This window comes from Diceros bicornis, chromosome 2 (assembly GCF_020826845.1).
Source record: "Diceros bicornis minor isolate mBicDic1 chromosome 2, mDicBic1.mat.cur, whole genome shotgun sequence".
NCBI lineage: Eukaryota > Metazoa > Chordata > Mammalia > Perissodactyla > Rhinocerotidae > Diceros > Diceros bicornis.
The window spans coordinates 8,200,059-8,213,020 of NC_080741.1; the positions used below are offsets into that span (position 1 = coordinate 8,200,059).

General features: G+C 43.1%; 1 protein-coding gene across 4 annotated transcripts in view; it reads left to right on the forward strand.

Moving 5' to 3' along the window:
- The first annotated feature begins 655 nt into the window (after window positions 1-655).
- The window catches only part of PLOD2 (procollagen-lysine,2-oxoglutarate 5-dioxygenase 2), a 91,617-nt gene continuing 79,310 nt past the window's right edge, over window positions 656-12,962 (forward strand). For 2 of the 4 annotated variants that reach the window (XM_058551347.1, XM_058551341.1), the window contains exon 1: window positions 658-1,021. In XM_058551347.1, coding sequence (XP_058407330.1) covers window positions 913-1,021 — 109 coding nt within the window. In that variant the 5' untranslated portion in view covers window positions 658-912. Of the gene's footprint in view, window positions 1,022-12,962 lie in introns of all 4 variants that reach the window. The other 2 variants (XM_058551331.1, XM_058551356.1) reach the window with 2 other exon arrangements.

Consider the following 12,962-nt stretch of genomic DNA (forward strand, 5'->3'; position numbering starts at 1 on the left):
CGAGGACGCGCCAGGGAGCTGAGAGCGCTCCGACGACATCTCCGGGAGTACTTTTCCATGTGGCCTGAAGGAAGATCTTGTAAGGCACAGCCCCAGGTTACACACACTGGACTCGGATTCCGCAGGATTTACAAGCCATTACTGGGCAGAGTCTACGGCCCTCCTGGCACAGGCGGCGGAGGAAGAAGTGTTCACGGGACAATAAAAACTTTCGGTTTACAGAGTGAAATAAAAACAGGGCCTTCCCTTTACAGAAGAAACTCGCCCCCTGAGTTAACGCGGGTGGTGGGTGGCGATCCATTTCCATGGCTCGGAGGATGGCGAGGTCCCATTCAGCCAAGCCTGCTGCAGACCTGCAGTCCCTTCTGACTGCGGGTGGTCACCACATCGGAGAAGGGCAAGGCGCCCCCTCTGCGGCCCCGGGCAGCAGAGACAGAGGGGCACCGCCCGCCCGCCTCCGGGCGGCTCCTCCCCCTCGCAGGCCCACTCCCAAACTTAAGTACACGCTTCCCGGTCCCAGCCAGGAGCCCTGCGTGAGCCTCCACACGTAGCCGCAGACACTCTTTAAATAGGTCCGAGCTGAGCACACAGTCCCAGCCGGGGCCCGAGGACGCCGGCGACCGCAGGGGCGCACGCAGCGGGTCAGCCGGCGGCCAATAGCCGGGGCGCGGCCCGCCCCGTCGCCTCCCCCTCGGGGAGCCTATAAATCGCCCGCGGCGCCGGGGGCGCCTGCCCCTCTGCGCCTCCGCGAGGCCGCACTCCCGCTGCCGTCCGCGGGCCCCCTGCGCGCTCTCGGCCGCCCGCTCCCCGCAGTCGCCGGCCGGGCGGACCCGGGTCCCCGCGCTCTCGCGAGAAGTGCGCCGCGCGGGGCGGTGGGGAGCGGAGTCCGCGCGGGCCCTCGAGGGGCCGAAGATGGGGTGGTGCGTGGGGAGCCCGCAGCTCCTGCTGCTGGCGCTCGTCCTCCTGCCCTGGAGCCCCTGCCTGGGGGCAGACGCGGAGAAGGCCCCCGGCATCCCCACAGGTGAGCAGTCCCGCGGGCCGCCCTGTCCCGGGAGGCTCGGCCGGGTGGGCAGTCCATTCATCCACCGGCCCTGCGCGCGGGGCTCGCCAGGTGAGGGGGGGCGCGCCCCTCCCAGGACCGCAGAGCTGAGTAGGTGGGAGCCTGTCCTTCTCCGGCCGCCGAGGTGAGGGGGACTCGACGCTGCCCGGGACCCCCGCGGTGAGTGGGGTGCCTGTCCCTCCCCCCAGGACCGCCAGGTCGTCCCCAGAACTGCGCTCCGCCAGTGTGTCCCCGGGGACGCGTGGGAGCGCCGCCCTCGCGGCTCCTGGAGTCTCCGCACCAACTTCTCTTCTGCGCAAGTCGGGGTTTCCTTTTGGTCTTGCCGGTCCCTGGGCACCAACACCTTTCCTGCAACAACCCTTTCTCCTCTCCCGGAGTTGGCATGATTTATCCGTGTTGGACGAGGCAGTCCTCCCTCTGTGACCTAAACACGGGGCTCAGTGTACTTTCTGATTGATGGTGACACATTCCTTCTAGCGCCCCAGGAAGCAGCCGGTAACACCTAAGTCTTGCCAAAAACAACGCTCAAAACCTCGGTTGTTTTCGGTGAGGCTGCCTGGCTCCCCAGAACCTCCAGGCGGCAGCCTTCCTCCTTGGGGGTTTGGAGGGGAAGCTGTGGGCGCACAGCGTCTCTCCTGAGCCACACTTCCCGAGCCTGGTGCCGTTTCTTGTTTTCAGGAGGAACTACAGCAAATAGTCTAGTCAAGTTCATGTAAAACAAAACTTTTTACATTCAGCCGGATTGAGTCTCACCACATGTTTCTTTAAACACGCTTTGCTGCCATTTGCTGCACATGGGATATTCTTGGAGTTTTCCACTTTTGTGTGCCAGCCCTGTGTCCAACTCTCTGAAATTAGATCTTGCATTTAAATGTCCTTCTGCTGTACTTTTTTTTTTTCCTCATTAGGATCATTTAGACATTGTTTTTTTTTTTTTGGTAAGTAAATAGGGGCCTTTTCTGCTTGAACTTTCCTTAATTTAAGCACAAGGAGGGAAATTTGTATGTCAGGTTTACATTCAGAAGTTGACATTTGGTATAGAGCCCAGCTAGTCCATGTAGCAATAGTTTTGTCTTCAAGTGTTTCTGAAAACTGCAGTGGACTAAAATGCCCATCTTTGTACATTCCTGCCAAACAGTATTTGCTTTGTTAGCTTGAGAAACTTGAGCATTCAGATGGATTTCTGTCAGTTACGTGATGCTTTTCTTTCTCTCAGATGTATGTGATGGTTTTAAAATGGATTTCTGAACCCTGTGTGGTTCCTTTAAATTTTCATAACTTTAGAATTTTCTTTTAGTATAACACTAGAAACACTAACGTAACACTAGAAAATAGATAAGTAGATGCCTTTGGCAAACTGGGAAATGGAGATATTTTTTAAAAATTTCCCCAGAAAAATGACTTTCTTTGTTGAAACATCCAAGGAAACTTACTGGGAAATAAAATAACCTCTAAGGGCTTTGCTACTTTTAGAGGGACCTCTTTCAGCCTTTGTATATTTTATTTCACTTCATTACCAACGCCCCTTACTTTTCATAGAAGGCATCTCTTTGTAGCTGCCTTTAAGTTTACACTCAAAATCATCTTCCTTTCCTACTCTGGCTTTTAAATTTTACAAAGCTGAACAGTAAAATTTTAATGGATTGTAACATCAGAGAAAGGGAATTTCAGATATGAATGTTTTCCTCAGAAAATGACCACATAAAACCTGCTGCTGAAATCTGAGGACTGGTTGCTTTTGGTGGGTGGGCGTGGGGCTTTTAATTATCGCATAAATGCAGGAAAGTATTAATTATTCATAGGTGGAGTCAGCAGTAGCTAGTTTGATTATGCACTTTTATGTAGGTGGATGTGATAAGCTAATAAATGTACATGGTGCACTGCTCGATGATGTGGCTAGAGTCATGGACTGTTTCATTTTCTCCCTAAAATATTACAATTGAAAATTACTAAATTGGAAAGTTTTATTTATCTGTGTAAATATCAAGCGAACTTTAGAATTCTAAGTTGTCTGGTCTAATAGGAGGTCTTGAAGAAGAGTGCTTATCCTCTCTAACCCCCTGTATTTGTCACCATGTCCCGGATAGTCGTGAAGAAATAGATTAGACCAGGGTTTCTTGGCCCTACTGACATTTTGAGCCAGATAATTTTTTGTTGTGGGGGCTGTCCTGTGCGTTGTCGGATGTTTAGCAGCATCCTTAGCCTCTACCCGCTAGCTCCTAGGAGCACCCTCTTCTAGGTAAGGGAATGAAAAATGTCTCATTATGAAAAATGGCGAGATGTCTCCTGAGGGGCAAAATTGCCCAGGATTGAAAACCACTGGAATAGACAAATCTATGTGTATTTGAGGCAATGCAGCATTATAGTTTTACTCGAATGATAATGGGAACTATTTTTTGAAAGCAAATATTTTTAGTGATTTTCCACTGTAGTAGAGAATGTGCCATTTGAATCACATTAATCAATTTTTAGAATATAGTTTTTCTTAGCTTTGATGCTGTGTGTTGACCAGAGTTGAGAACATTGCTTTCTGTTATAGTTACTGAGAGTTCTGCTGTGTTCTTTCCTTTTTGGTTGCCGCTTTGTTATTAGCATGGGAAGAATCTAAACAAGATTTTGATTAAATCTAAACAATCATTTTCTCCTAGAATCATTGATAGGAATTTTACCTTAAAATTTTATCCCCATGGGAGCTTTTGAGGCCAAAACCCTCCTAATGAGTGTCAGTAAATCCAGTTCATACTCCGATCTATCTTTCCTGCCTTCTAGAAGAGAGAAGGAGAGGAGTGGATGTATTCCTGCCAAACATTTACAATCAGGTCTCCAGACCTGGATCAAAATCTTTTTGTGTTTTCTAGGGTACCTTGACTGTTCCATGATCTAAATTGGGCAGAAACCAAGTTTTGGGCAAAAATGGAGGAAATGGTTTCAGATGTTTCTATCAAGACCAGTATTTTTTGACCATGTTCATTTATAAACTCTTTAATTTACCCTGGCACATTCAAGGAGGAAAGGAAAGGTTTGTCTCTATCTGCTGATGTAAACCAGTAATTTATGGGGTGGAGAGGGAAAGACCAAGGTCCTGGAGAAACCTCTGGAAAGGAAGAGAGAGAGGCTTTTCCTCTGCACATTTTATGTCCTGGGATCCAGCCACACAGAACGACTTGTCATCCTTAAACAGACTATGCCTTTTATTTCATAATATGAAAACAGACATACAAACAACTCTAGAGAATGTGAGGACAGGAAATGAAAATTAAATTGAGATACCCTTTTCTACCCATCACATTGATGAAAGCATTGTAAACATAAACTCTGATCATGGCAACTGTTGTGAGGATGGGAACGCTCAAACTGTTGATGGAAGCACAACATCATTGGAGAACAATTTAGTCAAGTCCAGTGGAGTTGCAAATCCACATATCCTCCAAGCCTACATATATATATACAGTATACTCTCAGATTTCTGTGTCTGCCTTTTCTCCCTGAAATTCTACTCATTGTTTAAATCTAGCTCCTGGGAAATTCTTCCTTTTACTATCTTTGTTTGGCTCCTCTTCTGACTTCTTAATGTAGTTGGTTTGTATAAGTTGTACCTGCTTTGTATGATAAATGTTGATGTTTAATAAATTGTGAATTCTTTGACCTGAAGGACTGAGTCTTAATTCATTTTTGGGCTCTTCACAGTACCTTCCCTGTTCTTTTAACACAAAGAAGATTCTCAGTTTACTTTGGTTGAGTTTCTGGCCCACTGGGAGAATTGTGAACAGCGGCATGCAGTCAGTGAGAGTGCTAGCTCTCCTTTTCCCAGGATATTCACTAAATTCGTTGAGCTTCCCTCCTCTACCTGGGACCCAGATGCTACCATGATCTGGCGACTTAGCTGTGAAGCATCAGGCAAGGCCTTGTTTCTGAACTGTGGCGGCAGCTCCTCTCCGCAGGTGATGTTTTCTGCTCTACCTACCTTACTCAGTATAAAGTCGCACCTTCACAAATACTTTCAGGTGGTTGGATACCATGATCCTTTCTCTTTAATAGATGGTGAACTGGAGATTTGGAATGGTTCTGTAACTTGCAGAAGATCATATAGCTGGAAAGCGACCAAAGAGGGGCTTGTGCCCTTTCTTCAGGCCGTGCTCCGTGTCCTTCTTCATTTCCTCATTGTTCTTTTCGACTTTTGGGACCTATGGGAAAGAAATAGAGACTGGGCATCAGAGCCCTAAAGAAGCAAATGGAATGCTTTGCTGAAAGAGAAAGCACATAATTTGTAGGTTTATGTAAATGGAGGGGAAAGGGATAGCCACAAGCTAAAGGAAAACTGAACCCTTGGCTGGGGTGACAGACTGACCTACAGGCCAAATCCGTTGGGCCAAAAAACAGCTACCTGTTTTTGTTGCCAGTGAGCTAAAGATGGTTTTTATGTTTTTAAGTGATTGAAAAATATCAAAAGAAAAATAATATATCGTGACAAGTGAAAGTTATATGAAATTCAGTTTTCAGGGTCCACAAAGTCTATTGGCCCACAGCCATGTTCATTCACTTACATATTGTCTGTGGCTGCTTTGGTGCCACAAGGCAGAGTGGAGTAGTTGCCGCAGAGACTCTAGGGCCTGCAAAGTCTAAATTACTCTCTGTCCCTGTGCAGAAAGACTTTGCTGACCCTTGCCTTAGGAGATGACATTCGCACTTAAGCTGTGTCTCATGAAGATCTGTGCTCTCTTGGGAAGAGCTGGATTCTGGACAGTAGCAGCTCGCTCTGGGCATTTGAGAGGCCTGTTGGTCATTTTAGACTCTGCCAGTGATTCCTATGGTGGTTTTGAATTAAACATAGAGCTTCCCTGTTACATCTTTTTAAACAGGGCACTTGATGCTAACTAGCATGCACTTTGGTGTAAATAGTGTACTCAGGATCAAAAATGAATAAAACACTGTGATGGCTGTCTGGAAAGGAGGTGCATGTTTCTTCTTCAGAGCTTGTGTGTGTTCTTCTAGAAATTTGGTCTCGAAACTTGGTTATGAGTTTGTGGCTAAATTCCTGGGAGGAAATGATTAGCCCTTTTATCAATGAGTATTTTATTCTTCAACTATTGCTAAAATTATAAACTGAGAAACTGGTTGCTTTCAAAGTGACAGATATTTTTCTTTTACATTTTACTAGTTTGCCTGGCTGTGGTGTGCTTGCCTCACTGAACTAAACTTTGAATAACAGAACTAATTTTCAGAGGTATTGAGATTTTACTTAGCCAAGACATAGTCATCCAGAGTAGTAGAATTATTAGCAGTGTGTTATGGTTTGTTGTCCTTACATTTCTTAGTACCTTAAGGCTTCTGTCTTGCAACCTGTGTTTGGTGGTGCTGCTGCTGAAGATGGTGTTGCGGTACAGAATTGGTTACCACACCGTTAACTGTCATAAGAATACCCCTTCAAAAAAATACCGTTTATAATTAAAAAATACAGTAACTTCAAATAAGTTTTATTGTTTCCCGCTCAGGATAACTTTACTTTTTTTAAAATAAAATTCAAAGAGCTGAGGTATGTTATTTTTATACCCGGAGGAAAATTTTGTATTACATATTTTCTTTTGTGTGTTTAAAGAGGGAACTCGACTTCTGTTTATAATTTTAATTTAGTGTTTAAATATAGGTCTCTTTACTAAAAATGACTAATTCAGGTTAGTGCATTTACATACTTAGTTACTAAGTTGATTCCTAAGTACTTTTCAGACCTTAATTGTATTAGTAGCATACTGTAGCAGTTTGGGAAAATAACAGTCATTTTTTATTCCTATTGAAATATGGATATATCTCCCATTCTTAAATTAATTTCTTAAAGAAGATGTGATTAAGTGAGAAAATGCTTAATTTGTTAGTGTGGAAATATACTTTGTTTACTATTTCTATTCTGCTACAAGAAATTTGGCTTAAAGTTTAGTTCATCTAGGCTTGGAATTAAATTTTTTTTAATTTGAGAGAAAACTTTAAACAAATAGTGAGTAGGCAGTCTTTGCTTTCATTTCAAGAACAGACAACACTGAAATCTTTTCTCTTACAGTTCTTTTTCACTTTTACTCTTCCCACAAGGAAGTATCAGTTTCTGTGCAAGTTTCTCAGGGACGGGGACACTCCCAAGTCAGTATCAAGACATAGTGACAAAATCTACTCTGTCTGAGCATCCTCTCCCTTTGGGCTGAGGCTCATATTTCCTAGAACTACTGTATTTATAACCAAAATTTTCATTAGAAATGAAAAAGAAAAAGACACCTGTGTTTTAATTTCAATACAATTCAAAGAACATGCTTATTACTATAAATATACACTATAAAACTTTTAATACAAATAAGAGTTTTGGAGGACCTACAGCTAAAATTAGGGGCTGAATGGTCAGGAAAATGTTTCTAACAAGCATGGATGAGTTTCTAAAATAAGTCAGAGTTAAAATTAAATCTCATTTGTTTTATTCATTATTATATTGATTTTAATATTGCTTTCATTATTTTGGATGCATAAGACATCCTGGTATTTATGACGTTAACTGATCATCTGCTCATTTTCTTTAGGGTTATATTCTTAAATTTTCAAAAGGAATGCTATTTATCTTCTAATTACTGCTAATCTGCTTTCAAGTCTCTTCCAAAGAGAAAGAGGGAGAGGATTTTCCTCTGATTTAAAGGTTGTAGTTCTGCTCCTCTATGCTGTGGACGCCATACAGTCAAGATTCTTAGGGCACCAAGGAACTTTCAAGCACACGCAATGTTTATCGCTCTCACCACCCCGCAGTCAGACCCAGAAGCTCAAGGGCACTAAGGAGATGTTGAATATGCATCATGCCACACAGCCTCACCCTCTGCAGCCTCGGCAGCCAGTGGAAGAAGTACGTGGAATCCTGGCATCTTGGGTTCCTGATTCGGGGACATTGTTCCAGAGAAGCCCCAGAGGCTATACATCTTAATTCCAGTGACCACAGAGCCCCAACACAGAGCCAGTGTCCCACCAACAAGGCTCTGTCATTGACTACTCTAACTGGTTTGAAGCCGCAGCTTTTATGGGGCCTAGGGTGCTAATTACTTATAGATGCTACACACAAGGCTAAGAAAGGAGCTAGTTGCTTTTAGATTTTCAAAATGTGTTCTCAAACCGGTTCTTTAAACATTTAATCCTTTTCTTCCTGGTTCTAGCAGTTTGTTAAACACCAGCAGCGACTTCAGCATCTCAAAAAAAGATCAGCAAATATAAAATTTAAATTAGTTCTTAAAAAAAAAAAAGAAACTGGCTAACAGTTTGCAGGCAGACTAAAATGACCTCCCTAATTCAATTTCAGTCACCTGGAGGAGTCTTACAGGGCTGTTATGCAGAGGGCAAACTGGCCTTTGATGGGATTTTCCATTCATGCCCAAGGCAGCTCTGAGGCTCCTTGTCTCCAAGGTGCCCCTCTCCTGCTCTAGCCTCCCTAGGTCTTTCCTGGCCTCCAGCTGGCACCACGACTGTGACCAGAGTGCCTTGCTCGTCCAAAGCCTCTGAAATTCCTGTCGGCCACGTCTAGAGAAGGACAATTCTCCTTTTCTTCTTAGTTAAGTTTAAACAGGGTTGGAATTTTTTAAACAGTGACTTTACTAGGTAACCAAGGGCAAAACAAAACAGAACTCCCAACTGGAAAACCACCAGAGCAAAGCAGGGAACAGACTTACAGAGTAGGGCCTGAGCTCTTGCTCTGCTCTGACTAGAGACCAGCGCACCTGGCACGTCCTTGGGGTTCATGGGCTCTGTGGCCTTGCTCAGCTTTTCTCTCTTCGCTCTTTGATCCCATTCCTCACTCTTCTCGCCATGTTCTTTTGCAGAGACATCTCTCTCTTCTCCAGGGTTGGAGTCCATGAAATCCATGTGTAGATTCATGTTAATAGGTTGTGAAATAATAAAAAATACATATTTTGGTCTCTACCCCTGGTTCCTGCTAATATTTGGTCTTTGACCCCCATTCCTGACACAGAGCTCCTAAAACCCTTGTAATTTCCTGAGTGATAGGAGGATCTGACACAGAGCTCCTAAATCCCTTGGAATTTCCTAGGAGCATCTTTTGTTCTAATGAGGCAGCTCTTGGTGGGCTCCAGGATGGGGGCTGGTCACTAAAACGGCCAAGCCATGATTAGAAGCCTGAAGCTTTCAGCCCCACTGCCATCTTCTGGAGAGAGAGAGGGTTAGAAAATAAGTTAATAATTGATCCTGCCTTCGTGATGAAGCCTATATAAAAATCCCTAAAGTATGGGGTTTGGGCAGCTTCTGTGTTGGTGAACACATCTCCATGCCAGGAGGGTAGTGCCCCCAATTCCACGGGGAGAGAAGCTCCTGCACTCAGGATCCTTCCAGACTTCACCCTATGTATCTCTTCATCTGGAGTGCATTTGTATCCTTTAAAATATCCTTTGTAGTAAATCTGGAATAGCAAGTAAACTTTTCCCTGGGTTCTGTGAGCTGCTCAAGCACATTATCAAAGCTGAGGAGGGGGTCTTGGGAGCCTCTGATTTGTAGCCAGTCAGACAGAAGTTGTGGGTAACCTGGTGTCTGTCGTGGGGGCAGTCCTGTGGGACTTAGCCTTTAACCTGTGGGGTCTGCGCTGATTGTGGTGGAGTTGAATTGAATTGCAGGACACCCAGCTGGTAGGGGAGAATTGGGAGGTGGGGGAAAAACACTTTTGTGGTGTCAGAAGTACTGTATGTGAGTAGCTGGAGAGAAATACAATAGTGTTTTCCCTAGACATGGGTGGACGAGATATTTCTGTAGTTTCATAGGAACATAGCAGCATAACCCTAGCCGTGAGGCAATCTCTTTTCTTCTGTGGGTGAAAGTTTTTATGCATTTTTGCCTAACTCTTTTGTTATTGCTTTAATTCTTTGAGTAGTAATTTACGTTTGCTTTTATGAATCTACAAACTTTAATAAATCTACATTTCTTTAATTAACTAAACTTTAAAAATTCTCCCAGAACACATTTTTTTTCTAGAGGTAACCAACAGTATTGTAACTTCTTAGATACAAATGTAGGCTAAGAATAATTCCTATCGTATAATTTTATGAACTGTGACAAATTGCTATTTCAAAATTGAATTCAACGGCTATTTATTGAATGGCTAGTCTGTGTCCTGAGTTGCCTTATGTGGAAGAAAAATAGAAAAACAAAACACAACAAACAAAAAACGCACTAGGCTCAGTTCCTAATCCACGATGAAATGCTAAGATTCTTACAGGGAAAATGATGCATATGTAATGCTGACCGAATCAAAGAAGCACTTAACGGTGAGGCAGCCTGGCGCCTGGGGAGGAGTGTGGACACTGGGTGTCAGGAGACCTAGGTCTGAGTTCTGACCGCCCCGCTCACCAGCCTTGCCTCCCCGCCTGCCTTTGTAATTTATGATCCTTCTAGCTCCGTTACTTGCTGTTTCCTGAATTCCAAGTGTCGAGATGTATAGTGGAGACAGAGTGCTGCAGGAGTCAGAAAAGGGGCCTCAAGGAAACTTACTGTTAACATAGCTGTTAGGCCAGAGGAAGCAGAGATACAAAGTTGTTTTTTATATTTTAATCTTCTAGTTATTCTATCAGGAGCTGGATTTAGGCCTTGATGTTGCTTTTTTTCCTAATTAACTTTTGATTTAGAGGTAAGAAAGAAAGGCTAAGAATAACTGGAATTAAATTTACGTTTTAAAATTATTCCAAATGTTTTAATAAGAGAGGAGAAAACAGTCTTGGTGTTTATATGGAGCTATTTTCTGTCTTCTGAGAAGATTCATATACTCTTCAGTGCATTTAAATATTGCAAGCTGTTTTTAAAAATAACTTTATATTCCTCTGTTTTAGTCCTGACTGTTTAAGTCTTATCGGTTAACAAAATTAATGCCGGTAACTCTTTAGAAGTTAAAAAATTTTTTTAATGAATTGTGCTGTTTAAAAATTGGAGGCCCTTCTCTAAATTGTTTCTGAAACAGTTGTCAAAGCACCTAGATCTACTTTTTAGTTTTGTTAAGTATCGTTAAAATATGGTTGCATTCAGTAAGCTAGAAACATGGTAAATAAAAAGAAAATCAGATTATTGGAGGAAAGTATTTGTGTGCGTATGTGAATGTGTGTGTACGCGTATGTGTTCGCTAGCCACAGCAATTACTATTAAGCCTGAAGAATGGAGTTAGAAGTTGGGATGCCTTTGGATCTGGACTGTTCCCTCATTGTCACAGTAGCATTTATTCTCCATGTGTTTGCCCCCCTAGAATGGAACACGTCTAGTGAGTGGTATAGTCTTAGTCTAATCTTTGGAGGAGATGGTGGTGCCCAATGCTTTTTCTCTTTTTCTGGCTGTTTTTCCTATTGTTTGCAGAGGTATTTTATGTAAATTAAAGGAAGCAGTTCGAATAAAACAATTGGATGGGGAAGAGGGTGGCTTAATTTTGAAAACGTACAGTTGTTACTTTTTCAAGTATTCAAAAATCACAGAACCATTTAGTCTGGATGTTGTTGTTGGAGATTATCTGTGATTTATTGAATAAGCAAGTAAACATTAGCAGATGTTTCTCCTGCAGAGTAAGTAAGGTTGAAGAAAAATCTGTTTTATTAAAATGATAAACTACTTAATGTAAAGTAGTTGATACATTTATGTCCCTCAAGTGTATGCATGGAGTTTTTTCATAGAGTGTATAATCTGAAACAGCCCAGGCCCTCTTCTCCGTAGCCAGTCATTGACCGACTCTATTACCCCAATCCCCGCAGCACCACGGTGGGTCTCAGTTTATGGCTGAGTGGAGAGGGAAGATTTTTCAGGTTGAGGTAAACAATAAACTGAGAAGCTTACTTTGAACCATACATGTAAACTTAAGAAATGACTACAATTGACAGTTTAGATCTCATTTTCTATAACTGGATTTAAATTCTTTGTAGATGCAAGGTATGAATTTTTCGTAGTAAGGGTCCTAATAGTCCACACTTGAATTAGTTTATAGCATGTTTGAATTTTAGAAAATCCTTTTGGAAATGAGTCCTATTCGAAGAGGTGATGGGAGGTAGAGGTTAAGTGGAGGAGAGGAGGTGAAAGTGCTTGCAAGCGTGTTAAAAAACTGTAAAATGTGTGATTTGAATGGGTTCAGACAGTTAATTCAGAACAACCTGAACTGGAAGCCACTGCCCCAAATGCTGGCAAAGGGGAATTTTGCTTATGTGAAATTGGACATGCCCTAAGCAGAAATATGGTTTGAATAGTTTCGTACTAGGGATTTGTTTATCTAGATTATGCTAATTGATGGTGTAGTGTTTCATACTGACCATAATAAATTCTGTGACCCAGCCATTCTTGCGGTGCCGTGACTCCCAGCCTGCAGTCCCGGGTGTGTGGACCCTGGTGGGACATGCACACCGAGGCAGCGTGTGGTACTGGATTTGCTTTTCATTTGGTTGCAGGGAATCAGCTGGTTGCCTTGGTGATCAGCAGAGGTTCAAAAACATAGACGCGGGAACTCTTTGATGCTAACCGTGGATGCGTTCCCTGGTGGAAGAGGGCGCTTCACATCTCTTGGTGTTTCTGATAAATTGAGGTATAAGTCTGTTGTGCTTCAGATTATCTGGAAAGATGTATTGGTCCCACTTTCATCCTAAATATATTGCTAAGAATCTGAGGAAGATGCTCCTTTGCTCCTCAAACATTAGGGCAACTGCCAAGGCAGTACAGAAGAGAATGTCTGCTTTCTAGATATACTCAGAGGGTTCACCCAACAGGAAGGGGGCTGGATACCTCTAACTGAGGATTAAAGGTATGTATGAGCTGCCTAGCTGCTGGGGTGCATGATTAATTTTAAGGCCACATGCTCATAAACTGCTTGCATGCTAACTATGGAAGATGCCCTGTGGGAGACAGGGTGGGCTAGTGGTTA